Here is a 27,979-nt window from a genome sequence, read left to right on the forward strand (position 1 = left end):
TCCCATGAAGGTTCACATCCCCTTTAAGTGATCTCTAATTACAAACCACAGAAATACAGTCTGTCATATAACTGTACTGTTGCGGTATCAATCCCTGGTACACACCCGGCCTTATCTCCCACTGCAGAGCACGTCTGGCCTCAGTATTCAGAAACCCTGTCACACAGCAGAGACAGAGCCACCTAAGACACGCATGCACTGAGAACTACAACATCCAGCATGCAGCAATGCATTCAGGGGCACATGGACTGATGCCACAGGAAAAATTCATGTGAGGAGAACATGCCCAGCTGGACGGGTACAGCCTATCCCAAGAAAATGTCCAGAAAGCCGCGGTCACTTTACTGCAAGTGCTTGTTTCTGAGCATGTGGATGGCGGTGTGCAGCGGAAAGAAGAACGATACTGCGCTGTCCTCTCGTCTGAATACCGGTAAGTCCGCCATCCCATCAGAACTGCGCTATTTTATTGGGGAGTTCAGTGGTTCACACATTGCGTTTTTTTTTGTCACCGTGGGGGTAGAGCCGCAACATTGCCTTTATTGTTGTGATTTCAGCCAAAAAAACTAAACACTGTGTGAACGTGATCTTATTATCAACCATTAATCCGGCTTTTTCTTTTGTTAGCAGGACATGTCGTAGTTATTTAATTTATTAACCTTAGTTCCTAACCTTAAATAATATGGTCACTGTATTCTATGTGGTGGTACAAATGTGCCAGCAAATAAATATACATATAATTCTAAAGTATATATATATATATATATATATATATATATATATATATATATATATATATATATATATATATATATTTTACATACTTTTTATTTCACATTGACACAGCCATATTGGAATGTATTTTGGGTTTTATCCTTATTTTTGCAGATTGAAGTTTTTATTTTTTTTGTACATTTTGGGCACTTTCGGTCTTGAGCTGTGACAGTAATTCTGCCGTGGTTTGGTGCTTTTTTTTTGTACTACTTGCTGTAAAGTATAAGCAATAGATTTTCTTTGTTGTGCAGGTTGGTATAGTTGTGGCTGGACAGTTGATGAATTCTTAGATTGGTGAATATCTTGACATCGGGACCCTGCGGTGAATGAGTTATATTCCTCACCAACCGTTACACCGATGCCTCTACCCTGTGCCAGTCATTACACTGGCTACCCATCCACTCCAGAATCCAGTACAAAACTACTACCCTCATCCACAAAGCACTCCATGGCTCAGCACCACCCTACATCTCCTCGCTGGTATCAGTCTACCACCCTACCCGTGCCCTCCGCTCCGCTAATGACCTCAGGTTAGCATCCTCAATAATCAGAACCTCCCACTCCCGTCTCCAAGACTTTACACGTGCTGCGCCGATTCTTTGGAATGCACTACCTAGGTTAATACGATTAATCCCCAATCCCCACAGTTTTAAGCGTACCCTAAAAACTCATTTGTTCAGACTGGCCTACCGCCTCAATGCATTAACCTAATGATCCCTGTGTGGCCTATTTATAATAAAAAAAAAAAAAAAAAGGTTCCTCGCATCATGTTCTCATACACTTTATGCAGTATTAGCCCTCTGTGTCTGTACTGCTACATACTGGTTCATGCAGCTTTACATGAACACCTGAGCCTTACACTATAGCTGGTCCGAATAACTATAGCATTTGTTACCATCCACCTCTCGTGTCTCCCCTTTTCCCCATAGTTTGTAAGCTTGCGAGCAGGGCCCTCACTCCTCCTGGCATCTGTTTTGAACTGTATTTCTGATATGCTGTAATGTCTATTGTCTGTACAAGTCCCCTCTATAATTTGTAAAGCGCTGCGGAATATGTTGGCGCTATATAAATAAAAATTATTATTATTATATATTATTATGTCTCCCCCTGTCCTGGTCAGGCGACAGAAGCCAGAAGGAGATTAATGGAACGTCCCTCTACAATAGCTTTGTCGGTGCTATAGACTTTGAGTGGAACATCAAGGCACATGTTTGACTGGTCGCTACATTCAACTGTTGCGCTCAGTGGCCTTTAAAGTTGCACTATTCCAACTTTAATAGACAATTATATAGGAAGAGGAATAACATACTGATCACTGTGGTCCAATCCTGAAAACGGGACTCAGGTACCCAAGACCAGGGCTCAGCATTTCAGCCTTGAGTTGTCCATGCTTGACCTCTGCCCCATTCATTGTCCATGGAAAATAGAAGAGAGATGCATCCGGCTTTCAGCTTCAGAACCATAGAAAATAAATGGAGTAGAGGTTCCTTTTTTGGGGGCAAAAAGCTTACAGTTGGGAATCCCCCTAATGCTCCATGATGTATAGGTATATCATGGAATTCCCTTAGAATTTCAAAAAAAGAGGCATCACTCCATTGTTCCAATATAAAAACGTGCAGGGTTTAATTTACCCACATGTTCAGGCAACGTTTCAGCTCACAATGAGCCTTTCTCAAGGCTTGAGAAAGGCTCATTGTGAGCTGAAAATTTGCCTGAACATGTGGGTAAATTAAACCCTGCATGTTTTTATATTGGAACAATGGAGTGCTGCCTCTTTTTTTGAAATTCTATGAAACTTGGATGATCGGTGGACTGGTTGTCTGGGGGCCCTGCACCCGAAGATAAGTATTTCTGTGCTGTTCCCCTTTTTTCTTGTTATGGAATTCCCTTAGCTATGTCACCAAGACATACCTGTATGACACAGTGAAAGCTTGGGCTCAGAAGCACTGCTCATGGAATCACCGCAAGTGATAAGCTGAGTTCCTGGCGTAACTGCGGAAACAATTGATTCGTTAACCTTTTTAGATGTCGGGATTCAAGAGTGACCAAAGCATCTAGGTGGTAAGACAGAAGGAGGGAGCGCAGTATATCCTCCCCATAAGCCTCCCACAATGTGATCTCGTGTTGCCAATGATATTGCTCCTGTGCTCGCAGGTCTAAAGTTATATGCACACAACATCTTTTAGATGCCGGCCTGACACACATGATTAGAAGAGAAGAGGACCATACGAGTGGGGAAGAGACAGGGAAGAGAGGTGGAGGAGGGGACACATTTGGAGAAAAGAGTTGGGAGAGTGGTCACATTTGGAGAGGAGAGGGAGAATGGACATAGTTGGAGACAGGAGTGGGGGAGAAGGCATATTTTGATAGATGAGTGAGGGAGGAAAAACATTTGAGGAAAAGAGTGGGAGAATGGACATGTTTGGAGAGAAGAATGGTTGAAGAGACACATTTGAAGAGAAGAGTGGGGGGGGACATTTGGAGAGAAGTTTGGAGGAGTGGTCACATTTGCAGAGAAGAGTTGGGGAGTGGTCACATTTGGAGAGAAGAGTTGAGGAAGAGACACGTTTGGAGAAAAGAGTGGGTTAGGAGGCACATTTGGAAAGATGAGTGGGGATGGGCACCTCTTGATGAAATAACATGTTTCCAAAAACAAGTTCACATTTGCAATAACAAGTTCTGATCTAAACCTCAAATCTCCAGGAATGTGAGAAGAAAACATATTTTGTGTTCTGCAAAAGGGGGCTGTGGCAATGTCCTGGGAGGACACTCGTCATCATACTATAGTAGTTATCACAGAACGTCTTATCTGGTGCAGCAGATGTACAGGACTAGGAGGAGTGCCAGGACATATGCAGTGCTCGGTTCTCCTTGCAGAATTCAGGCCATACACCCTCACATGTCACTATATGGACTGGAAATAAAAGTTACGTGTACAGCTCTGAATATAACACTGGCATCCATAATGCTCTGAACTAACTTTCTAAACTATCCGGCATCCACCTCCTCACAGCCGTCTCTGTTATGGTTTCAGTCACAACATGACATACATACAGTTAGGTCCAAAAATATTGGACTATGACACAAATTTAGCCATTTTAGTTTTTTACCTAATCATATTCAAGATACAGTTATATAATCAATATGGGCTTAAGGTGTAGACTCTTAGCTTTATTTTGAGGGTATTCATAGTCTATATGGAGTAAGGGTTTAGAAAATGCAGTTCTTTTATGTGTAGCTGCCTCTTTTTAAAGGGACCAAAAGTAATTGGACAATTATCTAAAAGCTCTTAAATGGGCTACACCGACTATTCCCTCATTAATTCATTATCAATTAAGCAGGTGAAAGGTCTGGAGTTGATTCTAGGTGGGGCATTTGAATTAGAAAGCTGTTGCTGTGAACCCACAACTTGCAATCAAGGGAGCTCTCAATGGAAGAGAAAGAGACCGTCTTTAGGCTCTGAAAAAAGAAGAAATCCATCAGAGATATAGCAGAAATGTGAGGGGTGGCCAAATCAGCAGTTTGGTACATTCTGCAAAAAAAGAAAAAAAGAGCTCAGTGATGAACTTGGGAACTCAAAAATTTCTGGACTCCATTGAAGACAGCAGTGGTGGATTATGGCAGAATAATTTTGATGGTAAAGAAAAGCCCCTTCACAACATCCACCCACGAAAAGAAAACTTTCCACAATGTCGATATTTCAGTATCTAAGGCTACCATAAAAAGAAGACTTAATGAGAGCAAATACAGAGGTTCACATCCTAACTGGAGTAAGGGTTTAGGAATTACAGTGCTTTAATATGGGGCTGCTTCTTTTTAAAGGGTCGAAAGGCAATTGGACAATTAATGTAAAAGTTCTTTAGTAGGCTATGTGGACTGTTCCCTCACTAATCTATCATCAATTAAGCAGGTAAAAGGTATAGGGCTGATTCCAGGTGGGACATTTGTGTTTGGAAGCTGTTGCTGGGAACCCACAACATGCGGTCAAAGGAGCTCTCAATGGAAAAGAAACAGACCATCTTTAGGCTGGAAGGAAAAAAAGAAATCCATGAGATAGCGGAAATGTTAGTGGTGGGCCAAATCAGAAGTTTTTACTTTTTGCAAAAAAAGTGCATTGGTGAGCTTAGGAACTCAAAAAGGCCTGGACGTCCACTGAAGACAACAGTGATGTATGATCGCAGAATCCTTTCCATGGTGAAGAAAACCCCTTCACATCATCCACCCAAGTGAAGAACACTATCCAGGAAGTAGGTACTTCAGGTTCTAAGTCTACCATAAAGAGAAGACTTCATGAGAGCAAATACAGAGGGGTCACCACAAGGTGCAAACTATTATTCAGCCTTAAAAATAGAAAGGCCATTAAACCCTACAGTGTTTCTTCTAGGGACTAAGATACCGGGTACTTCCAATAAATTTCACAATTTGGTTGCCCAGCTCTGCATGGCAGCAAGACTACACATTGCATCGAAATGGAAGACTCCCTCGCTTTCGATGACGGCGGTAATGAACAAGATGAACACCATACTTCTCTATGAGCGTATCCAGGCCACGAGAAACGACACATGGGACATTTTCTATCAGACTTGGCGACCTTGGATAGACCTGGATGTTAATAGTAACCTGGAGCAGACCATATTATTATCCTTGTGATGGTTTTGACTCTGTTTGCACTCATTCCTGTTGCAAAATACTCAATGGCTATTCAACTCCCCCCTATCCTTACGTGTTTTCCTTCTTTGTCTATGTCTTACTGTTTTAATATTTACTTTGAATAAGTTTAGTCGTTCTTATTATACGACTCATGTCCTTATGTTACATAATTTACAATTGAATGATAATCCCTTGCAAGGGAAAATTACTGTTAAATTTTATTGAGAAAATAAAAATCTATTGAAACTAAAAATAGAAAGGCCAGATTGGACTTTGCCAAAAAAGATCAAAGGAAGCCTCACCGTTCTGGAAAAGCAAAACTAAAATCGACCTGTACCAGATTGATGGAAAAAAGAAAATATGGAGAAGGCTTGGATCAGCACATGATCCAAAGCATAGCACAACCTCTGTAATACATGGAGGAGGCAGTGTGATGGCACGGGCATGAATGGCTTCCAATGGCTCCGGGTCACTAATGGTTATTGGAGATTAGACTGAGGACACAAGCAGACGGATGAATCCTGTGTGTACAGAGCGAGACTTCCTGCTCAGATTCTGCCAAATGCAGCAAAGATGATTGGACGAAGCTTCACAGGACAGATGGACAATGACCCAAAACATCCTGCGAAAGCAAAAAGTGGAATATTGTGCAATGGCCGAGTCACTACCAGATCTCGGCCCCATCGTGAGCATTTCACATGCTGAAGATAAAACTTAAGGCAGAAAGACCCAGGAAAAAGCAACAACTGAAATCAGCCGCAGTAAAGGCCGGCAGAGCCTCACAGAGGTGGAAACCCAGCATTTGTTGACATCTGTGGCTTTCAGACTTTTATTTGTAGTAAAGGCAATCTGTGCAATTGCAGGTGCTTCTCACAAAATTAGAATATCATCAAAAAGTTAATTTATTTCAGTTCTTCAATACAAAAAGTTAAACTCATATATTATATAGTCATTACAAACAGAGTGATCTATTTCACGTGTTTATTTCTGTTAATGTTGATGATTGTGGCTTACAGCCAATGAAAACCCAAAAGTCATTATCTCAGTAAATTAGAATAATTAACAAAAAACACCTGCAAAGGCTTCCTAAGCGTTTAATAAGGTCACTTAGTCTGTTTTATAAGCTCCACAATCATGGGGAAGACTGCTGACGTGACAGATGTCCAGAAGGCGTCACTGACACAAGGAGGGGAAGCCACAAAAGGTCATTACTAAAGAAGCCGGCTGTTCACACAGTGCTGTATCCAAGCATGTTAATGAAAAGTTGAGTGGAAGAAAAAAGTGTGATAGAAAAAGGTGCACAAGCAACCAGGATAACAGCAGCCCTGAAAGGATTGTCAAGAAAAGGCCATTCAAAATTTTTCACAAGGAGTGGACTACTGCTGGAGTCATTGCATCAAAAGCCACCACACACAGAGGTATCCAGGACATGGGCTGCAAGCAGGGCCACCATCAGCGCATTACTGCCCTTACTGGCATATGTGGCCCGATGAGCAGTAACTGTCATACGCCGAAACAAAGGTCCACGCCTCAGATGCATCAAGTGGAGGACAGCGCTGGATCTCGGCCAGGTAGGGAAAAATGTTTTCTTTTTTTTTTGTATAGCCATGGTATGGGGCATATTATACCCCTATAGGGCTGAATTATACTCCATAGGGGGTGCATTATACCCCTATAGGACTGCATTATATTATGGGGGTGCATTATACTACTATGGGGCTGCATTATACTATGGGGTGCATTATATTATGAGAGTGCATTATACTACTATGGGGCTGCATTATACTACTATGGGGGTGCATTATACTATGAGGGTGCATTATAGTGTTATGGAGCTGCATTATACTACTATGGGGGTGATTATACTACTATGGGGGTGCATTATACTATGTGCGTGCATTAAACTACTATGGGGCTGCATTATACTATGGGGTTGCATTACACTGTTATGGGACTGCATTATACTACTATAGGGTGCATTTTACCGCTTTGGGGCTGCATTATGCTATGGGGCTGCACCCTACTATTCATCTGTCTCCACACCCTCCATGCACATGATAACTGCACTTGATACTTGACTATTGCACTTAAACACACGGGCTGATGACCGGATCATGCAGCTTTATATGAAAATCCCTATTTATTATAATTGCCTGAAATAACAAGCACTTTTCACCTCTTGTGTCCCCCTATTTCCTTGTAGATTGTAAGCTTGCGAGCAGGGACCTCACCCCTAATGTCACTGTTTAAATTGTCTTAACTTGTATTGAATTTATTGTCTGTACATGTCCCAGCTTAATTGTAAAGTGCTGTGGAATATGTTGGCGCTATATAAATAAAAATTATTATTATTATGGGGCTGCATTACACTGTTATGAGGCTGCATTATACTTCTATGGGGCTGCATTACACTGCTATGGGGGTGTATTATACTGCTATGGGGCTGCATTATTCCACTATTGGGCTGCATTATACTACTATGGGGCTGCATTATACTACTGTATATGACTATTGAATGCACTATACTATTATAGATGACTATGGTGGCAATATGGAGAGACATGGGGGCAGTATGGAGAGACATAAGGCAGAATGGGTGGACACATGGGGTCCAGAATGGGTGGACACATGGGGTCCAGAATGTGGGATATTATTACTGTAGGGGCTAATTAAATTATTTTATTTTTGAGGATATTGTTTTCAGTGTGGGGGAGGAGAGGTCCTGTTACTGTGCAGGGCGACATGGTCACTTTTTTCTTCATCTGGCATAGTATAGAGGTTGGGGAAAAATTGTGGAATGTGCTCTAGATAACTGTTATTTTCTGCAGAGACGAGTCTTGGCTGGAAGAAGTGATGGCAGTCTGAACTGGATGAAGAAGAAAAGCGAAGATGAAGGACTTCAACTAGAGACATCACCTGTGAGTCAGTGTGTTACATGTACACTTACACTATATACTGTATACTATATAGAGAGCTCCTGTGTATAATGTCACCAGTGATCACTATTACCTGTACACTAAATACAGTGCTCGTGTGTATAATGTCACCGGTGATCACTGTATTACCTGTACACTGACACTATATACAGAGCTCCTGTGTATATTATCACTGGTGGTCCCTGTATTGCCTGTACACTGACACTGTATACAGAGCTTCTGTGTATAATGTCACCAGTGATCACTATTACCTGTTCACTATATACAGCGTTCATGTGTATAATAGTAACATAGTAACATAGTTAGTAAGGCCGAAAAAAGACATTTGTCCATCCAGTTCAGCCTATATTCCATCATAATAAATCCCCAGATCTACGTCCTTCTACAGAACCTAATAATTGTATGATACAATATTGTTCTGCTCCAGGAAGACATCCAGGCCTCTCTTGAACCCCTCGACTGAGTTCGCCATCACCACCTCCTCAGGCAAGCAATTCCAGATTCTCACTGCCCTAACAGTAAAGAATTCTCTTCTATGTTGGTGGAAAAACCTTCTCTCCTCCAGACGCAAAGAATGCCCCCTTGTGCCCGTCACCTTCCTTGGTATAAACAGATCCTCAGCGAGATATTTGTATTGTCCCCTTATATACTTATACATGGTTATTAGATCGCCCCTCAGTCGTCTTTTTTCTAGACTAAATAATCCTAATTTCGCTAATCTATCTGGGTATTGTAGTTCTCCCATCCCCTTTATTAATTTTGTTGCCCTCCTTTGTACTCTCTCTAGTTCCATTATATCCTTCCTGAGCACCGGTGCCCAAAACTGGACACAGTACTCCATGTGCGGTCTAACTAGGGATTTGTACAGAGGCAGTATAATGCTCTCATCATGTGTATCCAGACCTCTTTTAATGCACCCCATGATCCTGTTTGCCTTGGCAGCTGCTGCCTGGCATTGGCTGCTCCAGGTAAGTTTATCATTAACTAGGATCCCCAAGTCCTTCTCCCTGTCAGATTTACCCAGTGGTTTCCCGTTCAGTGTGTAATGGTGATATTGATTCCCTCTTCCCATGTGTATAACCTTACATTTATCATTGTTAAACCTCATCTGCCACCTTTCAGCCCAAGTTTCCAACTTATCCAGATCCATCTGTAGCAGAATACTATCTTCTCTTGTATTAACTGCTTTACATAGTTTTGTATCATCTGCAAATATCGATATTTTACTGTGTAAACCTTCTACCAGATCATTAATGAATATGTTGAAGAGAACAGGTCCCAATACTGACCCCTGCGGTACCCCACTGGTCACAGCGACCCAGTTAGAGACTATACCATTTATAACCACCCTCTGCTTTCTATCACTAAGCCAGTTACTAACCCATTTACACACATTTTCCCCCAGACCAAGCATTCTCATTTTGTGTACCAACCTCTTGTGCGGCACAGTATCAAACGCTTTGGAAAAATCGAGATATACCACGTCCAATGACTCACCGTGGTCCAGTCTATAGCTTACCTCTTCATAAAAACTGATTAGATTGGTTTGACAGGAGCGATTTCTCATAAACCCATGCTGATATGGAGTTAAACAGTTATTCTCATTGAGATAATCCAGAATAACATCCCTCAGAAACCCTTCAAATATTTTACCAACAATAGAGGTTAGACTTACTGGCCTATAATTTCCAGGGTCACTTTTAGAGCCCTTTTTGAATATTGGCACCACATTTGCTATGCGCCAGTCCTGCGGAACAGACCCTGTCGCTATAGAGTCACTAAAAATAAGAAATAATGGTTTATCTATTACATTACTTAGTTCTCTTAGTACTCGTGGGTGTATGCCATCCGGACCCGGAGATTTATCTATTTTAATCTTATTTAGCCGGTTTCGCACCTCTTCTTGGGTTAGATTGGTGACCCTTAATATAAGGTTTTCATTGTTTTTTGGGATTTCACCTAGCATTTCATTTTGCACCGTGAATACCGTGGAGAAGAAGGTGTTTAATATGTTAGCTTTTTCCTCGTCATCTACAACCATTCTTTCCTCACTATTTTTTAAGGGGCCTACATTTTCAGTTTTTATTCTTTTACTATTGATATAGTTGAAGAACAGTTTGGGATTAGTTTTACTCTCCTTAGCAATGTGCTTCTCTGTTTCCTTTTTGGCAGCTTTAATTAGTTTTTTAGATAAAGTATTTTTCTCCCTATAGTTTTTTAGAGCTTCAATGGTGCCATCCTGCTTTAGTAGTGCAAATGCTTTCTTTTTACTGTTAATTGCCTGTCTTACTTCTTTGTTTAGCCACATTGGGTTTTTCCTATTTCTAGTCCTTTTATTCCCACAAGGTATAAACCGCTTACACTGCCTATTTAGGATGTTCTTAAACATTTCCCATTTATTATCTGTATTCTCATTTCTGAGGATATTGTCCCAGTCTACCAGATTAAGGGCATCTCTAAGCTGTTCAAACTTTGCCTTCCTAAAGTTCAATGTTTTTGTGACTCCCTGACAAGTCCCCCTAGTGAAAGACAGGTGAAACTGCACAATATTGTGGTCGCTATTTCCTAAATGCCCAACCACCTGCAGATTTGTTATTCTGTCAGGTCTATTAGATAGTATTAGGTCTAAAAGTGCTGCTCCTCTGGTTGGATTCTGCACCAATTGTGAAAGATAATTTTTCTTGGTTATTAGCAGAAACCTGTTGCCTTTATGGGTTTCACAGGTTTCTGTTTCCCAGTTAATATCCGGGTAGTTAAAGTCCCCCATAACCAGGACCTCATTATGGGTTGCAGCTTCATCTATCTGCTTTAGAAGTAGACTTTCCATGGTTTCTGTTATATTTGGGGGTTTGTAACAGACCCCAATGAGAATTTTGTTACCATTTTTCCCTCCATGAATTTCAACCCATATGGACTCGACATCTTCATTCCCTTCGCTAATATCCTCCCTTAAAGTGGACTTTAGACAAGACTTTACATAGAGACAAACCCCTCCTCCTCTCCGATTTTTACGATCCTTTCTAAACAGACTGTAACCCTGTAAGTTAACTGCCCAGTCATAGCTTTCATCTAACCATGTCTCGGTTATTCCCACTATGTCAAAGTTACCTGTAGATATTTCTGCTTCTAGTTCTTCCATCTTGTTTGTCAGGCTTCTGGCGTTTGCGAGCATGCAGTTTAGAGGATTTTGTTTTGTTCCAATCTCCTCACTGTGGATTGTTTTAGAAATGTTCTTACCTCCCTTCTGAGTATGTTTTCCTGGGTCGTCTTTGTTCGAGTCTAATGTTTTTCTTCCCGTCCCCTCTTCTTCTAGTTTAACGCCCTCCTGATGAGTGTAGCGAGTCTTCTGGCGAATGTGTGTTTCCCAGGTTTGTTGAGGTGTAGTCCGTCTCTGGCGAGGAGTCCATCATACCAGTAATTCACACCGTGGTCCAGGAATCCAAATCCTTGTTGTCTGCACCATCGTCTTAGCCAGTTGTTTGCATCAAGGATCCTGTTCCATCTCCTGGTGCCATGCCCATCTACTGGAAGAATAGAAGAAAAAACTACCTGTGCATCCAGTTCCTTTACTTTCTTCCCCAACTCTTCAAAGTCCTTGCAGATTGTCGGTAGGTCCTTCCTTGCCGTGTCATTGGTGCCAACATGTATCAGAAGAAATGGGTGGATGTCCTTGGAGCTGAAGAGCTTTGGTATCCTATCGGTCACATCCTTGATCATCGCACCTGGAAGGCAGCATACTTCTCTTGCAGTTATGTCCGGTCTGCAGATGGCTGCTTCTGTGCCTTTCAGTAGTGAGTCTCCCACCACCACCACTCTTCGTTGCTTCTTGGCTGTACTTTTTGCTGTCACTTGTTGCTGTGTGCCCTTTTCTTTTTTGCTTGCTGGTATTGCTTCATTCTTAGGTGTGCCATCTTCATCCTCTACAAAGATTTGATATCGGTTCTTCAGTTGTGTGGTTGGTGATTTCTCCATGGTCTTCTTGCTTCTTTTGGTCACATGCTTCCACTCATCTGCTTTTGGAGGTTCTCTGACACTTTTTGCACCTTCTGTGACCAGTAGAGATGCTTCTGTTCTGTCTAGAAAGTCTTCATTCTCTTTGATGAGTTTCAAAGTTGCTATTCTTTCTTCCAGACCCCGCACCTTTTCTTCTAAAAGGGCCACTAGTCTACACTTCTGACAGGTGAAATTGGATTCTTCTTCTGGTCGATCTGTGAACATGTAGCACATGCTGCAGCTCACCATGTAGGTTGCCACATCTGCCATGTTGCTCCTAGATCCTGCTGACTTGCTGTGTGTTTTCCTTCTTGTGTAATCTACTCAGCCAAGCTCTCTTGCAATAATGTCCTACAGGCAAAAATTCTTACGGCGCGCGGTTTGGTGATGCTTTCGAAGCAGCTGGTCCCGGCTGTACCCAACGATCTTCTAGCTTAGGGAGACTTCGCTTCTCCCAGAAGGCACCTGGAATATGCAAATTAGCCTCCTGAAGCTTGAATCCCTGGTTTGGTGATGCTTTCGAAGCAGCTGGTCCCGGCTGTACCCAACGATCTTCTAGCTTAGGGAGACTTCGCTTCTCCCAGAATGTCACTGGTGATCACTGTATTACCTGTACACTATACAATATATACAGAGCTCATGTGTATAATGTCACTGTTGATCACTGTATTACTTGTACAATATATACTATATACAGAGCTCCTGTGTATAGTGTCACCGGTGTCCTATACACGGACACTGTATACTAAGTACAAATCTACTGTGTATAATGGCATTAGTATTGTGCTTTTTTTAATTAATGATCAGTATTGTAGTATTCGGTCACTATGTGGTGGTAATATGTGATCTGGTCAGGATGTGGCGGTATTTTTTCCTTGTATGTGGTATTATTGGTCACCATGTGGTGGTAATATGTGATCTGGTCATGGTGTGATGGTATTTGATCCTTGTATGTGGTATCATTCAGTCACTATGTGGTGGTAATATGTGGTCTGGTCATGGCGTGGTGGTATTTGTTACTTATATGTGGTATTATTGGTCATAATGTTGTGGTAATATGTGATCTGGTCATCGTGTGACTGTATTTGCTCCTTGTATGTGCTATTATTCGGTTACTGTGGTGGTAATATGTGGTCTGGTGATGGTGCGATGGTATTTGTCCCTTGTATGTGATAATTATTGCTCATTTTAAAAATTGTAAAATAAATTAAAATATACCTAAAATTGTATTGGATGTTTTAACAAATGTTTAATAAGTTACAGTAGGGTAGAGCCAGGCCAAAAGAGTCTACCTTGTCGTGGTGGCAGATTTAAAAATCTTTTGGCCAAAACAAAAGCTGCGATGTATGTGATCTAGTGATGGGAACTGTTAGGGTAAGTTCACACAGGGCATTTTTACTGTGTTTTTTTGCTGCTTTTTTATTAATGCTAATTTTCAGCTGCTTTTTACAGTACCAGTAAAGCGTATGAGATTTCAGAAATCTCATGCACACACATTGGTTTTTTGTGTGATCAGTATTTTGTGCTTTGCTGCGTTTTTTTGGACATAGAGCATGCCACTTCTTTCAGCGGTTTTTCACCCATTGACTTGAATGGGTGTTGAAAAAACGCTGCAAAAATGCAGGTATCATTATTTGCTGTGTTTTTGCTGCTAAAAATTCAAGGACATTAGCATGGACAAAGAGAAAAAAACGCACCAAATAAAACGCACCAAATACGCAACAAAAACGCACCTAAACCTGCGTTTTTGACGCAGCTTCTTTCCCGTAACAAGATCAGGTTTTGCTACAGAAAAAAAAGCAGCAAAAACGCCGTGTGTGATCTTACCCTTAATGTGTGATTGGTGAGGACATGGTGCAAAAGTGGAGTTTTCCAAGAGAGGGTGGTAGGACTGTGGAAGGTTCGAGGGGTGGAGGCGGCACTAGGGTGGAGCCTTGGCGGAGTTTCGAGGGGGCCCCAAACATTTTGCCAGTATGGCGCCCCAAAATTCCTAGTGGCAGCCCTGGCTACAAGTGTTGCATTCCTTGTGTCAAGCCACTCATGACCAATAGACAATGCCAGAAGCGTCTTACTTTGGCCAAGGAGAAAAAGAACTGGACTGTTGTCAGTGGTCCAAGGTGGTGTTTTCAGATGAAAGTAAATTTTGCATTTCATTTGGAAATCAAGGTCCCAGAGTCTGGAGGAAGAGTTGAGATGCCACAATCCAAGCTGCTGGAGGTCTAATGTGAAGTCTCCACAATCAGTGATGGTTTGGGAGCCATGTCATCTGCTGGTGTAGGTCCACTGTGTTTTATCAAGACCAAAGTCATCGCAGCAGTCTACCAGGAAATGTTAGAGCACTTCATGCTTCCGTCTGCCGACAAGCTTTTTGGAGATGGAAAAGTAATTCTCCAGCAGGACTTGGCCCCTGTCCACACTGCCAAAAGTACCAATACCTGGTTTACAAACAACAGTATCACTGTGCTTGATTGGCAGCAAACTCGCCTGACCTTAACCCCATAGAGAATCTATGGAGTATTGTCACGAGGAAGATGAGAGACACCAGACCCAACAATGCAGACGAGCTGAAGGCTGCTATCAAAGCAACCTGGGCTTCCATAACCCCTCAGCAGTGCCACAGGCTGAACGCCTCCATGCCACGCCGCATTGATGCAGTAATTGATGCAAAAAGAGCCCCAACCAAGTATTGAGTGCATTTACTGAACATACATTTCAGTAGGACAACATTTCAGATTTTAAAATCATTTTTCAAGCTGGTGTTATAAAGTGTTCTAATTTACTGAGATAATGACTTTTGGGTTTTCATTGGCTGTAAGCCATAATCATCAACATTAACAGAAATAAACACTTGAAATTGATCACTCTGTTTGTAATGACTCTATATATGAGTGTTACTTTTTGTATTGAAAAAATTATATAATTTAACTTTTTGATGATATTCTAATTTTGTGAGAGGCACCTGTAACTATAGAATTAGTAATGGAGAGGTGTCTTATAGATGCCTTTCCATTACTAACCCGTGGGCTTGATGTCACCAGACAACACAAAGGTGACGTTGAAACGACAAATATGAACCCCACTTGCGACCGCTACAGGGCAAGTGGGAAGAGTCAGGCAAAGAAACAGAATTGGTGCATCTAATAGATGTGCCTTTTCTGGGGCGGCTGCTATTTTTAGGCTGGGGGGGCAATGTCCATGGTCCCTTACCAGCCTGAGAATACTAGCCCTCCCTGTCTGCTTTAGCAAGGCTGGATGTAAAAAATTGGGGGGACCCCAAGCCGTTTTTTTTTTTAAATTATTTAAATAACTAAAAAAACAGCAAGGGGACCCTTCCATTATTGATAACCAGCCTTGCTGAAGCTGAGGGTTGCAGCCCAAAGCTGTCAGTTTTGCCTGGCTGGTTATCAAAAATACAGGGGAACTAATGCGGTTTTTAAAAAAAAAATTATTATTTATTTAGAGTGCAGGCGCCGGCTGATGAGTACTCCCATCGGCCACCTCCTGCTCTCACTGTAATTAGCGGCGGATGATGAGAGCAGTAGTCCCATCATCTGACGCCAGTGACCAGAGGATAACTTTTTACCTCCAATCACAGCTGTGCACTCATGCTGTGATTTGACAGCGTGAGAACCGTGGCTGTCTGACTGGCGGTAATGATTTTACTGCCGATCAGAAGCAGTGTTTGCCGCGCTGTCATGCATATGACAGCGTGGCAAACACTGGATGTCCAGGTCCCCCATTCAAATGAATGGGATCCGGGTACTGTTCTGGTACCCGAACCCAAACTTTTTTAACTGTTCAGCTGAACCCGCAGAACGACATAATGTGTTTCTGCTGATACGGGGAAGTTTACCAGATCATATGAACTTGGTTGGAACCAAAGCAAGACTCCCGAAGAAGAACGAGGGAACCCCAACCAGAAGGGCTTGAATGACTTATGGGATCCTCGGAAGGATATTCATCTTAAAAATTGCGTTTCTACCAAACCATGTAAGGGCACAACTCCATCTTAGGCAGTTCCTATTGAATAAGTTTATGGAAATTAAGAACTTATGTCTCTTGGTAACAATATCCTCAAATATTTTATAGCTGAATTAGCCAATTTAAACCTAAAAGCAGCTTTCAGAAGGACTAAGATGGAGGGAGAATTGCTAATGTTCAAATACTGAGCATCTTCCCATCTTCTGCCTCTTGTATTGAATCATCTACATCATATTTTAAGTTTTAAATGACTTTTCTCAAAAGGGCTGTCCGGCAATATATACAATTTTTTTTTTTAAATATAGGGTTGCTGAGTTGACCAGAGTTTCTCTTCTGAAGTGTCGGAGGGCAATGTCAGCTCCTGCCATAGTGCTGGATAAAACATCAGGTCTTTGTGCCGCCATGTTGCCGAGGCTAATGGCCTCGCAGCAAAGGATTGCAATGACTGACAAGCCATCGTTGCCATCGATGTTACTGACCGACTGTTACTCTCCTTGTTTCTACAGTGTCCAGCGTTATCGAAGATCAGTCCGTGCGTCCTTGGTGCTTCACAACCGCCTCGTTTGATCTGACGTGTTTTTGGGAAAGCGGCAGATCGGACGCCTTCAGCTATACCTTTCAATATGAACTGTGAGTATCAAAAAAAAATCAAGGTTCGCCTCGTCTGGCCGCCATTACCCAGAGGTATTTACATGCACTTCTAACAAATTATTAATTTAATGTTTCTTTTTATCAGTGACGAGAAAACAGAAATTTGCAATTTAACGACGGTGGCTGCTCCCAATGGCACCTGGTGGCACGTCTGTCAGTTTCCCGAGGATAAGGTTCGTTATTTTTCTGCGGATCCTTATCCTATCACAGTGACAGACAACTGGAAGAACAGCAGCTTCAGCCGAAACTGCACACCAGAAAAAGTTGGTAAGAAACCCTGTGCCCGGCCTCTCCTGCATGTAATGTACTGAGATGGTCAACCCATGTGTAATAGTGGATTCAGGTGGACCCCCATGCAGACCACCTAAGCTACATTCAGCACTTTTTTTTGCCACCAACCACTAGTGATTTGCGGGTGGGTAACTTTTGAGCTTCTGGATGTTCATACTGACTGGCATATAATAGCGGCACTCTGGCCGACACTGCTAAAGGGCCACATAAAAGTCTTTATAAAACGCTCATAGTAATACCTTACTGATTCACCACCGCTCCTGTGCTTCTCAGGTTCCCCTCCATGCTTTATAGTTTCTGCTCCATTTGTGCAGCTGACTACTGCAGCCAATCACCCACCAATACATTACTGCCATGGGCTGTGAATGTCTGCGGCTGTCACATGTCCATCCAGTCAGAATGGGTAGTACAGAATCGGTCTTTATACTTCTTGCTTTAGACAGACACATGACCGCTGCAGCCAATCACGGCTTGCAGTTCTGACCAGCACATCCCTAATACAGCCAGTAGTTGGCTGCAGCGATCACACGTTTGTCCAGAAGGGCAAGAAGTAGAAAGACCAGCTCAATACTACCCATCCTTTCTTGACAGACGTGTGACCAATCACTGTAGTAGTACTACCATGTTATTATTATTATTTATTTATATAGCACCATTGATTCCATGGTGCTGTACATGAGAAGGGGTTACATACAAATTACAGATATAACTTACAGTAAACAAACTAACAATTACAGACTGATACAGAGGGGCGAGGACCCTGCCCTTGGGGGATTACATTCTACGGAATGGTGGGGAAGGAGACAGTAGGTTGGGGGTTGCAGGAGCTCCGGTGTTGGTGAGGCGGTAGCTCCGGTGTTGGTGAGGAGGCAGCGGGGTCAGTACAGGCTGTAGGCTTTCCTGATGAGATGGGTTTTCAGGTTCCGTCTGAAGGATCCGAATGTGGTTGATAGTCGGATGTGTTGGGGCAGAGAATTCCAGAGGATGGGGGATATTCGGGAGAAGTCTTGGAGGCAGTTGGGTGAGGAGCGAATAAGTGTGGAGGAGAGAAGGAGGTCTAGGGAGGACCGGAAATTACGTGAGGGTAGATATCGGGAAAAAAACAAAACACTACATACTCACATTCCGATGTCTGTCACGTCCCCCGCCGTCAGCTTCCCTGCACTGACTGTCAGCGCCGGCCGTAAAGCAGAGCACAGCGGTGACGTCACCGCTGTGCTCTGCTTTACGGCCATCGCTGACACAGTCAGTGTGGGAAGCTGACGGCGGGGGACGTGACAGACATCGGAATGTGAGTATGTAGTGTTTTTTTTTTACTTTTACAATGGTAACCAGGGTAAATATCGGGTTACTAAGCGCGGCCCTGCACTTAGTAACCTGATGTTTACCCTGGTTACCCGGGGACTTCGGCATCGTTGAAGACAGTTTCAACAATGCCGAAGTCTTTTCCCTGATCGTTGGTCGCTGGAGAGAGCTGTCTGTGTGACAGCTCTCCAGCGACCACACAACGACTTACCAACGATCACGGCCAGGTCGTATCGCTGGTCGTGATCGTTGGTAAGTCGTTTAGTGTAACGGTACCTTAAGTGACTGCTTGCGGTAATAGCAACATGTTGATCAGCACGGACTACAGTGATTGGCTGCAGATGTTAAACATTTAACAAAAAAAGCAGGATGCACAGAGGCAGATGGGAGGCCAGAGAAGCATAGAGGCCGGAGTCACAATTGATTGGTGAAATGATTATTACCTTTTTACTATTTGACACCTTTTATGAGCTATTTATTTAAAACATGTTAAGTGGCCGGTGAACCTCTACCATGAGGATAGCCAGGGCCACCAGATATCAGAATGGGGATATGATGAGTATTTGAGAATTCGGCTACTTAATAGAAACCTTTGCAGCCATTTTCTTTCTCTTTGAAGTCTACTTACAGCCCATTGTAAACATCACAGTAAAAGAGCAGTCCAAGCCGCTGGGATTATTGATCACGTTCCACGTCACTAAGATTTCTATGCTGTTCAACTCCCTGATGTACGAAGTGAAATACACGAGACATGAAAGCAGCCTGCAGAAAACCAAGATGTTTACAGACGTAAGAAAAGAATGTAACGAGGTGTAATGTGGTCGTACAATATCACTGCACTAAACAAGGCATAATCTGGTCGTACAATGACATCACTGCACTAAACGAGGCACAATGTGGTCGTACGATGACATCACTGCACTAAATGAGGCACAATGTGGTCATACGATGACATCACTGCACTAAATGAGGCATTATGTGGTTGTACACTGACATCACTGCACTAAACGAGACATAATGTGGTCATAAAATGACATCACTGCATTAAACAAGGTATAATGTGGTCGTTCAATGACATCACTGCACTAAACGAGGCATAGTGTGGTCGTACAATGACATCACTGCACTAAATAAGGCATAATGTGGTCGTACAATGACATCACTGCACTAAACAAGGCATAGTGTTGTCGTACAATGACATCACTGCACTAAACAAGGCATAATATGGTCGTACGATGACATCACTGCACTAAACAAGGTGTAATGTGGGCGTACGGAGACATCACTGCACTAAGCAAGGTGTAATGTGGGCGTACGGGGACATCACTTCACTAAACAAGGTGTAATGTGGGCGTACGGAGACATCACTTCACTAAGCAAGGTGTAATGTGGACGTACGGAGACATCACTGCACTAAGCAAGGTGTAATGTGGGCGTACGGAGACATCACTGCACTAGGCAAGGTGTAATGTGGGCGTACGGAGACATCACTTCACTAAGCAAGGTGTAATGTGGGCTTACGGAGACATCACTGCACTAAGCAAGGTGTAATGTGGGCGTACGAGGACATCACTGCACTAAGAAAGGTGTAATGTGGGCGTACGGAGACATAACTTCACTAAGCAAGGTGTAATGTGGGCGTACGAGGACATCACTGCACTAAGAAAGGTTTAATGTGTGCGTACGGAGACATCACTTCACTAAGCAAGGTGTAATGTGGGCGTACGAGGACATCACTGCACTAAGCAAGGTGTAATGTGGGCGTACGGAGACATCGCTGCACTAAGCAAGGTGTAATCTGGGCGTACGGAGACATCGCTGCACTAAGCAAGGTGTAATCTGGGCGTACGGAGACATCGCTGCACTAAGCGAGGTGTAATGTGGGCGTACGAGGACATCACTGCACTAAGCGGGGTGTAATGTGGGCGTATGAGGACATCACTGCACTAAGCGAGGTGTAATGTGGGCGTACGGAGACATCACTGCACTAAGCGAGGTGTAATGTGGGCGTACAAGGACATCACTGCACTAAGCGAGGTGTAATGTGGGCGTATGAGGACATCACTGCACTAAGCGGGGTGTAATGTGGGCATAGGAGGACATCACTGCACTAAGCGAGGTGTAATGTGGGCGTACAGTGATGTCACTGCACTTGTGATTTGCTTTCTAATCACGGTCTTGTTTGTTTTCATTCAGGTGGAAGCACAGGAGGGCTACGTGAAGCTTTTCCTCTATGGTGTTATCAATGGGGCCGAGTACACACTCAGTGTGAGAGCCAAAGCATATAAGTATTTTAACGGCTACTGGAGTCAATGGTCTGAAGATATTCACATCAAGATATCAAATGGTGAGAACACACTGAGAAGAAAAAAGCTGCTATTCATCCTGAACCACAGCTAGCTGGCAGTAGAGAGCAGCATTTATCTAGTAGGTGGCAGTATAGAACAGCACATTATCAGGCAGCAGTAGAGAGCAGTATGTATTTAATAGGTGGCAGCAGAGAGCAGCGCTTCAGTAACAGGAGGCAGCAGAGAGCAGCGCTTCAGTAACAGGAGGCAGCAGAGAGCAGCGCTTCAGTAACAGGTGGCAGCAGAGAGCAGCGCTTAGGTAACAGGAGGCAGCAGAGAGCAGCGCTTCAGTAACAGGAGGCAGCAGAGAGCAGCGCTTCAGTAACCGGAGGCAGCAGAGAGCAGCGCTTCAGTAACAGGAGGCAGCAGAGAGCAGCGCTTCAGTAACAGGAGGCAGCAGAGAGCAGCGCTTCAGTAACAGGAAGCAGCAGAGAGCAGCGCTTCAGTAACAGGAGGCAGCAGAGAGCAGCGCTTCAGTAACAGGAGGCAGCAGAGAGCAGCGCTCCAGTAACAGGAGGCAGCAGAGAGCAGCGCTCCAGTAACAGGAGGCAGCAGAGAGCAGCCCTTCAGTAACAGGAGGCAGCAGAGAGCAGCGCTCCAGTAGCAGGAGGCAGCAGAGAGCAGCGCTTCAGTAACAGGAGGCAGCAGAGAGCAGCGCTTCAGTAACAGGAGGCAGCAGAGAGCAGCGCTTCAGTAACAGGAGGCAGCAGAGAGCAGCTCTTCAGTAACAGGAGGCAGCAGAGAGCAGCACTTCAGTAACAGGAGGCAGCAGAGAGCAGCTCTTCAGTAACAGGAGGCAGCAGAGAGCAGCGCTTCAGTAACAGGAAGCAGCAGAGAGCAGCGCTTCAGTAACAGGAGGCAGCAGAGAGCAGCGCTTCAGTAACAGGAGGCAGCAGAGAGCAGCGCTTCAGTAACAGGAGGCAGCAGAGAGCAGCGCTCCAGTAACAGGAGGCAGCAGAGAGCAGCCCTTCAGTAACAGGAGGCAGCAGAGAGCAGCGCTCCAGTAGCAGGAGGCAGCAGAGAGCAGCGCTTCAGTAACAGGAGGCAGCAGAGAGCAGCGCTTCAGTAACAGGAGGCAGCAGAGAGCAGCGCTTCAGTAACAGGAGGCAGCAGAGAGCAGCTCTTCAGTAACAGGAGGCAGCAGAGAGCAGCACTTCAGTAACAGGAGGCAGCAGAGAGCAGCTCTTCAGTAACAGGAGGCAGCAGAGAGCAGCGCTTCAGTAACAGGAGGCAGCAGAGAGCAGCGCTTCAGTAACAGGTGGCAGCAGAGAGCAGCGCTCTAGTAACAGGAGGCAGCAGAGAGCAGCGCTTCAGTAAGAGGAGGCAGCAGAGAGCAGCGCTTCAGTAACAGGAGGCAGCAAAGAGCAGCGCTCCAGTAACAGGAGGCAGCAGAGAGCAGCGCTTCAGTAACAGGAGGCAGCAGAGAGCAGCGCTTCAGTAACAGGAGGCAGCAGAGAGCAGCTCTTCAGTAACAGGAGGCAGCAGAGAGCAGCGCTTCAGTAACAGGAGGCAGCAGAGAGCAGCGCTTCAGTAACAGGAGGCAGCAGAGAGCAGCGCTTCAGTAACAGGAGGCAGCAGAGAGCAGCGCTTCAGTAACAGGAGGCAGCAGAGAGCAGCGCTTCAGTAACAGGAGGCAGCAGAGAGCAGCTCTTCAGTAACAGGAGGCAGCAGAGAGCAGCTCTTCAGTAACAGGAGGCAGCAGAGAGCAGCGCTTCAGTAACAGGAGGCAGCAGAGAGCAGCGCTTCAGTAACAGGTGCCAGCAGAGAGCAGCGCTCCAGTAACAGGAGGCAGCAGAGAGCAGCGCTTCAGTAACAGGAGGCAGCAGAGAGCAGCGCTTCAGTAACAGGAGGCAGCAGAGAGCAGCGCTTCAGTAACAGGTGGCAGCAGAGAGCAGCGCTTCAGTAACAGGTGGCAGCAGAGAGCAGCGCTTCAGTAACAGGAGGCAGCAGAGAGCAGCGCTTCAGTAACAGGAGGCAGCAGAGAGCAGCGCTTCAGTAACAGGAGGCAGCAGAGAGCAGCGCTTCAGTAACAGGAGGCAGCAGAGAGCAGCGCTTCAGTAACAGGAGGCAGCAGAGAGCAGCGCTTCAGTAACAGGAGGCAGTAGAGAGCAGCGCTTCAGTAACAGGAGGCAGCAGAGAGCAGCGCTTCAGTAACAGGAGGCAGCAGAGAGCAGCGCTTCAGTAACAGGAGGCAGCAGAGAGCAGCGCTTCAGTAACAGGAGGCAGCAGAGAGCAGCGCTTCAGTAACAGGAGGCAGCAGAGAGCAGCGCTTCAGTAACAGGAGGCAGCAGAGAGCAGCGCTTCAGTAACAGGAGGCAGCAGAGAGCAGCGCTTCAGTAACAGGAGGCAGCAGAGAGCAGCGCTTCAGTAACAGGAGGCAGCAGAGAGCAGTGCTTCAGTAACAGGAGGCAGCAGAGAGCACCGCTTCAGTAACCGGAGGCAGCAGAGAGCAGCGCTTCAGTAACAGGAGGCAGCAGAGAGCAGCGCTTCAGTAACAGGAGGCAGCAGAGAGCAGCGCTTCAGTAACAGGTGGCAGCAGAGAGCAGCGCTTCAGTAACAGGAGGCAGCAGAGAGCAGCGCTTCAGTAACAGGAGGCAGCAGAGAGCAGCGCTTCAGTAACAGGAGGCAGCAGAGAGCAGCGCTTCAGTAACAGGAGGCAGCAGAGAGCAGTGCTTCAGTAACAGGAGGCAGCAGAGAGCACCGCTTCAGTAACCGGAGGCAGCAGAGAGCAGCGCTTCAGTAACAGGAGGCAGCAGAGAGCAGCGCTTCAGTAACAGGAGGCAGCAGAGAGCAGCGCTTCAGTAACAGGTGGCAGCAGAGAGCAGCGCTTCAGTAACAGGAGGCAGCAGAGAGCACCGCTTCAGTAACCGGAGGCAGCAGAGAGCAGCGCTTCAGTAACAGGAGGCAGCAGAGAGCAGCACTTCAGTAACAGGAGGCAGCAGAGAGCAGCGCTTCAGTAACAGGAGGCAGCAGAGAGCAGCGCTTCAGTAACAGGAGGCAGCAGAGAGCAGCGCTTCAGTAACAGGAGGCAGCAGAGAGCAGCGCTTCAGTAACAGGAGGCAGCAGAGAGCAGCGCTTCAGTAACAGGAGGCAGCAGAGAGGAGCGCTTCAGTAACAGGAGGCAGCAGAGAGCAGCCCTTCAGTAACAGGAGGCAGCAGAGAGCAGCACTTCAGTAACAGGAGGCAGCAGAGAGCAGCGCTACAGTAACAGGAGGCAGCAGAGAGCAGCGCTTCAGTAACAGGAGGCAGCAGAGAGCAGCGCTTCAGTAACAGGAGGCAGCAGAGAGCACCGCTTCAGTAACCGGAGGCAGCAGAGAGCAGCGCTTCAGTAACAGGAGGCAGCAGAGAGCAGCACTTCAGTAACAGGAGGCAGCAGAGAGCAGCGCTTCAGTAACAGGAGGTAGCAGAGAGCAGCACTTCAGTAACATGAGGCAGCAGAGAGCAGCGCTTCAGTAACAGGTGGCAGCAGGGAGCAGCACTTCAGTAACAGGAGGCAGCAGAGAGCAGCGCTTCAGTAACAGGAGGTAGCAGAGAGCAGCACTTCAGTAACATGAGGCAGCAGAGAGCAGCGCTTCAGTAACAGGAGGCAGCAGAGAGCAGCGCTTCAGTAACAGGAGGCAGCAGAGAGCAGCGCTTCAGTAACAGGAGGCAGCAGAGAGCAGCGCTTCAGTAACAGGAGGCAGCACAGAGCTCTCTAAAATCAGACCTTTTTGTTTTCTCAGTTGATGTTCTGTATATAATCTTGTACGTGATTTGCGGCCTGATCCCAATTGTTGCCCTCATCCTGATCACTGCGTATCAGAGAAGGTAAGTGACATTTTTGAAGCTTATTATGACATGTGAGAAAATCAAACTCAATGACTGAGCCCCATCTCCTGTACTGCCGCAGGTTCCTCAAGAAGAAGGTATGGCCTAAAATACCGAGCCCAGAACATCACTTCAAGGAGCTGTACACAACTCATAAAGGCAATTTTATGGTACGGACAAAGTCTCTTGGATCACCCCCAGGGGCCGTGGGGTAGTCGGTACCAGGTCCTACGGTTCACAGGGGGTTGTCACGGTGGCTAACCCGGTCCGTGGCCCTGGGACGTCCGTGTAAAAGGGAAAGGTCTTTAAGGGGAATGTTCGTGACGCCACCTGTGGTTTCGGTCAGGGTGACCGACGCTGCTTTAAGGGGTCCTCTGGGGTGATGTTATGGCAGCTAGATGGTATACCTTCCCACAGGTGAAGTATGTCCCCAGGGCTTCCCAGTGTGTAGATGGTGGTATGGTGAGAGGCGCAAAGAAGAACGAGGACACAAGGTTGCAGTCTCTTTACCTTTACTGAAGACTTCAGCATCCACAGTCCAGAGCACCAGATCACAGGGCAGGCAGAGTCCGGCCGGTTTGGAGGCAAGTCCGGAGTCCCCTTGTCCAAATGGAAATCAGCAGCCTTCCCTTGCACTGTAGTGGTGTAGTCCCTTACTGCCTATGGCTTCACATAAGGGTCTCACAGATGTGGTGTCTCTCTCTCTGTCCCCCATATAGGATAGAACAAACCCCGTATGACTGGTGGCTTGAGGCCGTTTATAGGGACTCTAGCACGCCCCGGCCTCTGAGGGGTGCCACCGTGCCTCCTGGGTATAGGTGCAGACAGGTAACCTGCAATTAGCTGCCCTGCCGGTCTCTGAAGTAAAGCATAAAGATCCTTACTCCCTCGGTATTCCGGCTACGGGGATTCTGCGCCTCAGAAGGAGGCAGCCTGTGCAGGGCTGGTCCCCTTCTGGTATCCTCTCCTTTGCTCTGACTTCCTTCACGCTCGCTGCAATACAGTACTGCCTTCTGAATGTCTCTTTCTGGGAGCTGCAGCTCTGAGGGCATGCACAGCTCCTTGGACCCTCTGTCCACCTCAGACTCTGGTCTGGAACTTACTAACTTTGCCTACAGACTATCAGTGTTATATACGGGAGTGACCTAATAAATAGGAGCAGAAGCTCCCCCTGGTGGTCTGGAGTGTGAAATGTGTTGCATGTTTGTGATACCTGGATACATTTATCCTTCTTTGCCTCCAAACATAGCATCACTCTCCCTGAGAGGAAATCAATACCACTGCTACGACCAGGACCCTGGGGCGCCGCACTCTTATGAAGCATAATAGTAGATAGATTTATAACTGTGTTGCTAATTTTCCATATTATTTTATGTGACAGCTGTGGGTGGATCAGACAGACTCCTACCTCAACTGGATCTCCAGAAACCCCTATCATGAAGGCCCCATCTCTACACTCGAGGTCCTGTCTGAACTTCCTATGCCCCCACCTCTTCCTTCATCACAACCAGCCCCCAAGGACAGCTATGTGGCCCTGGACAAGACTTTCTTGCCCCAGTTTCCAGCATGGATGATAACTCACAGACAAATAGATGCCCAGATGGAGCTGCTGAGTCGTACAGAGACTCCAGGCCAGAAAACCTCCAGGGGTGAGAGTAGTGCAGAAGAAGACGTGGTGGAGATAACTGCTGAGGAGGTCCCACCTGTTGGGGGCCACGAAAGATATCCAACCAAGGAAAAGCCGAGCTCTCTAACCATCCAGAGAGAAGACTCGCTGAACTCTGAGGATGGTAAGCCGAGTCCAGGGTCCAGCTTTGAGTACACAGCCTTACAGACGTGTGAGGGGCTCTTATCCCCCAGGATACGCTCCATTCCTCCACGCCATCCTCTGAAGTATGCTTACCTTCTCATGTCCGAATCGGGGGAAGAAAGTCCTCCACCGTCTCCAAACATTTACCAAAACAGCATCTGTGCCCAGTTACCGACCCACATCTACTCCCAGTGTTGAGAAGAAACCATGGACGAAGTGTGCAGAACATATAGAAATACACTAGATAGACAGAAGAGCGTGCATGGTCTGTGGACATACTATGAGGATTGGACATATCGTAACATATGCACAATCCATTCACAAAGATTCACGGTGTTTCCTTGTTCTCGACTTTGTGCTCTCTTTGGTCCATCCCTGTCAGGGCAACAACTAGAGAAGATCCAATGAAGTGAAGTGGTTCCATATATACCCACCAGGGTTTGTCTTAGGCCGGGATCACACGTGCGAGAAACTGGCATGAGTCTCACATCTCAATACGTGGCACTGCCGCCGGCACTCTGGACCGGAGTGTGTGGCTGCATGTATTTTTATTTCCAGCTGAGCACTCCGGTCCCGAGTGCCGGCGGCAGTTCCACGTATTGAGATGCGAGACTCGTGCCAGTTTCTCGCACATGTGATCCTGGCCTTAATGTGACCAACAAAAGAAATGTTCTTCAGGATCACAGACAATATCTGCCCATGACTGTGCAGAGCTGATGTTATGTTAGTGTATATAGTCACATATATACAGTTAAGTCCACATATATTTGGACAGAGACAACATTTTTCTAATTTTGGATATAGAAATTACCACAATGAATTTTAAACAAAACAATTCAAATGCAGTTGAAGTTCAGACTTTCAGCTTTCATTTGAGGGTATCCAGATTAAAATTGGATGAAGGGTTTAGGAGTTTCAGCTCCTTAACATGTGCCTCCCTGTTGCACATATTAAGGAGCTGAAACTCCTAAACCCTTCATCCAATTTCAATGTGGATACCCTCAAATGAAAGCTGAAAGTCTGAACTTCAACTGCATCTGAGTTGTTTTGTTTAAAATTCATTGTGGTAATGTCTATAACCAAAATTAGAAAAATGTTCTCTGTCCAAATATATATATGGACCTAACTGTATCTATGTACCCCCACATGTGGGCCGAGAACTGACCCCATACTGTTGTGTTGTAGCCCCAAACTCTGTATATAGACCCCCGCAGTGTAATCCCCTCCTACCAGTATAGTCTGATAAGCCACTGTGAATATCTTTTTGTATTTTTTTACCAATCTTTGTAATAAATGTGTTTGTTTGTTTTTTTACCACGTTGTACTTCGTTATTTTATTATACCAAATTTATGACAAAATTACTTAATCCAAGTAACTGGTGTATTAGTGCTGGAAAAGAATAGTGCCGAGTACTGGGAACATGTGGGAGTGAAAG

At 45.3% G+C, this 27,979-nt stretch overlaps 1 protein-coding gene across 1 annotated transcript; it reads left to right on the forward strand.

Annotated features, from left to right (window-relative positions):
- Window positions 1–142: 142 nt before the first annotated feature.
- Window positions 143–27,860, forward strand: EPOR (erythropoietin receptor). Its single transcript, XM_069767217.1, has 8 exons — window positions 143–430; window positions 16,838–16,961; window positions 17,068–17,249; window positions 19,198–19,367; window positions 20,775–20,925; window positions 24,649–24,733; window positions 24,816–24,903; window positions 26,115–27,860. Exons 1-8 carry the CDS (start codon window positions 283–285, stop codon window positions 26,739–26,741), a joined length of 1,575 nt encoding a protein of 524 aa, XP_069623318.1. The 5' UTR covers window positions 143–282; the 3' UTR covers window positions 26,742–27,860.
- Window positions 27,861–27,979: the final 119 nt, after the last annotated feature.

This window comes from Ranitomeya imitator, chromosome 4, assembly GCF_032444005.1.
Source record: "Ranitomeya imitator isolate aRanImi1 chromosome 4, aRanImi1.pri, whole genome shotgun sequence".
In the NCBI taxonomy this organism is placed as follows: Eukaryota; Metazoa; Chordata; class Amphibia; order Anura; family Dendrobatidae; genus Ranitomeya; species Ranitomeya imitator.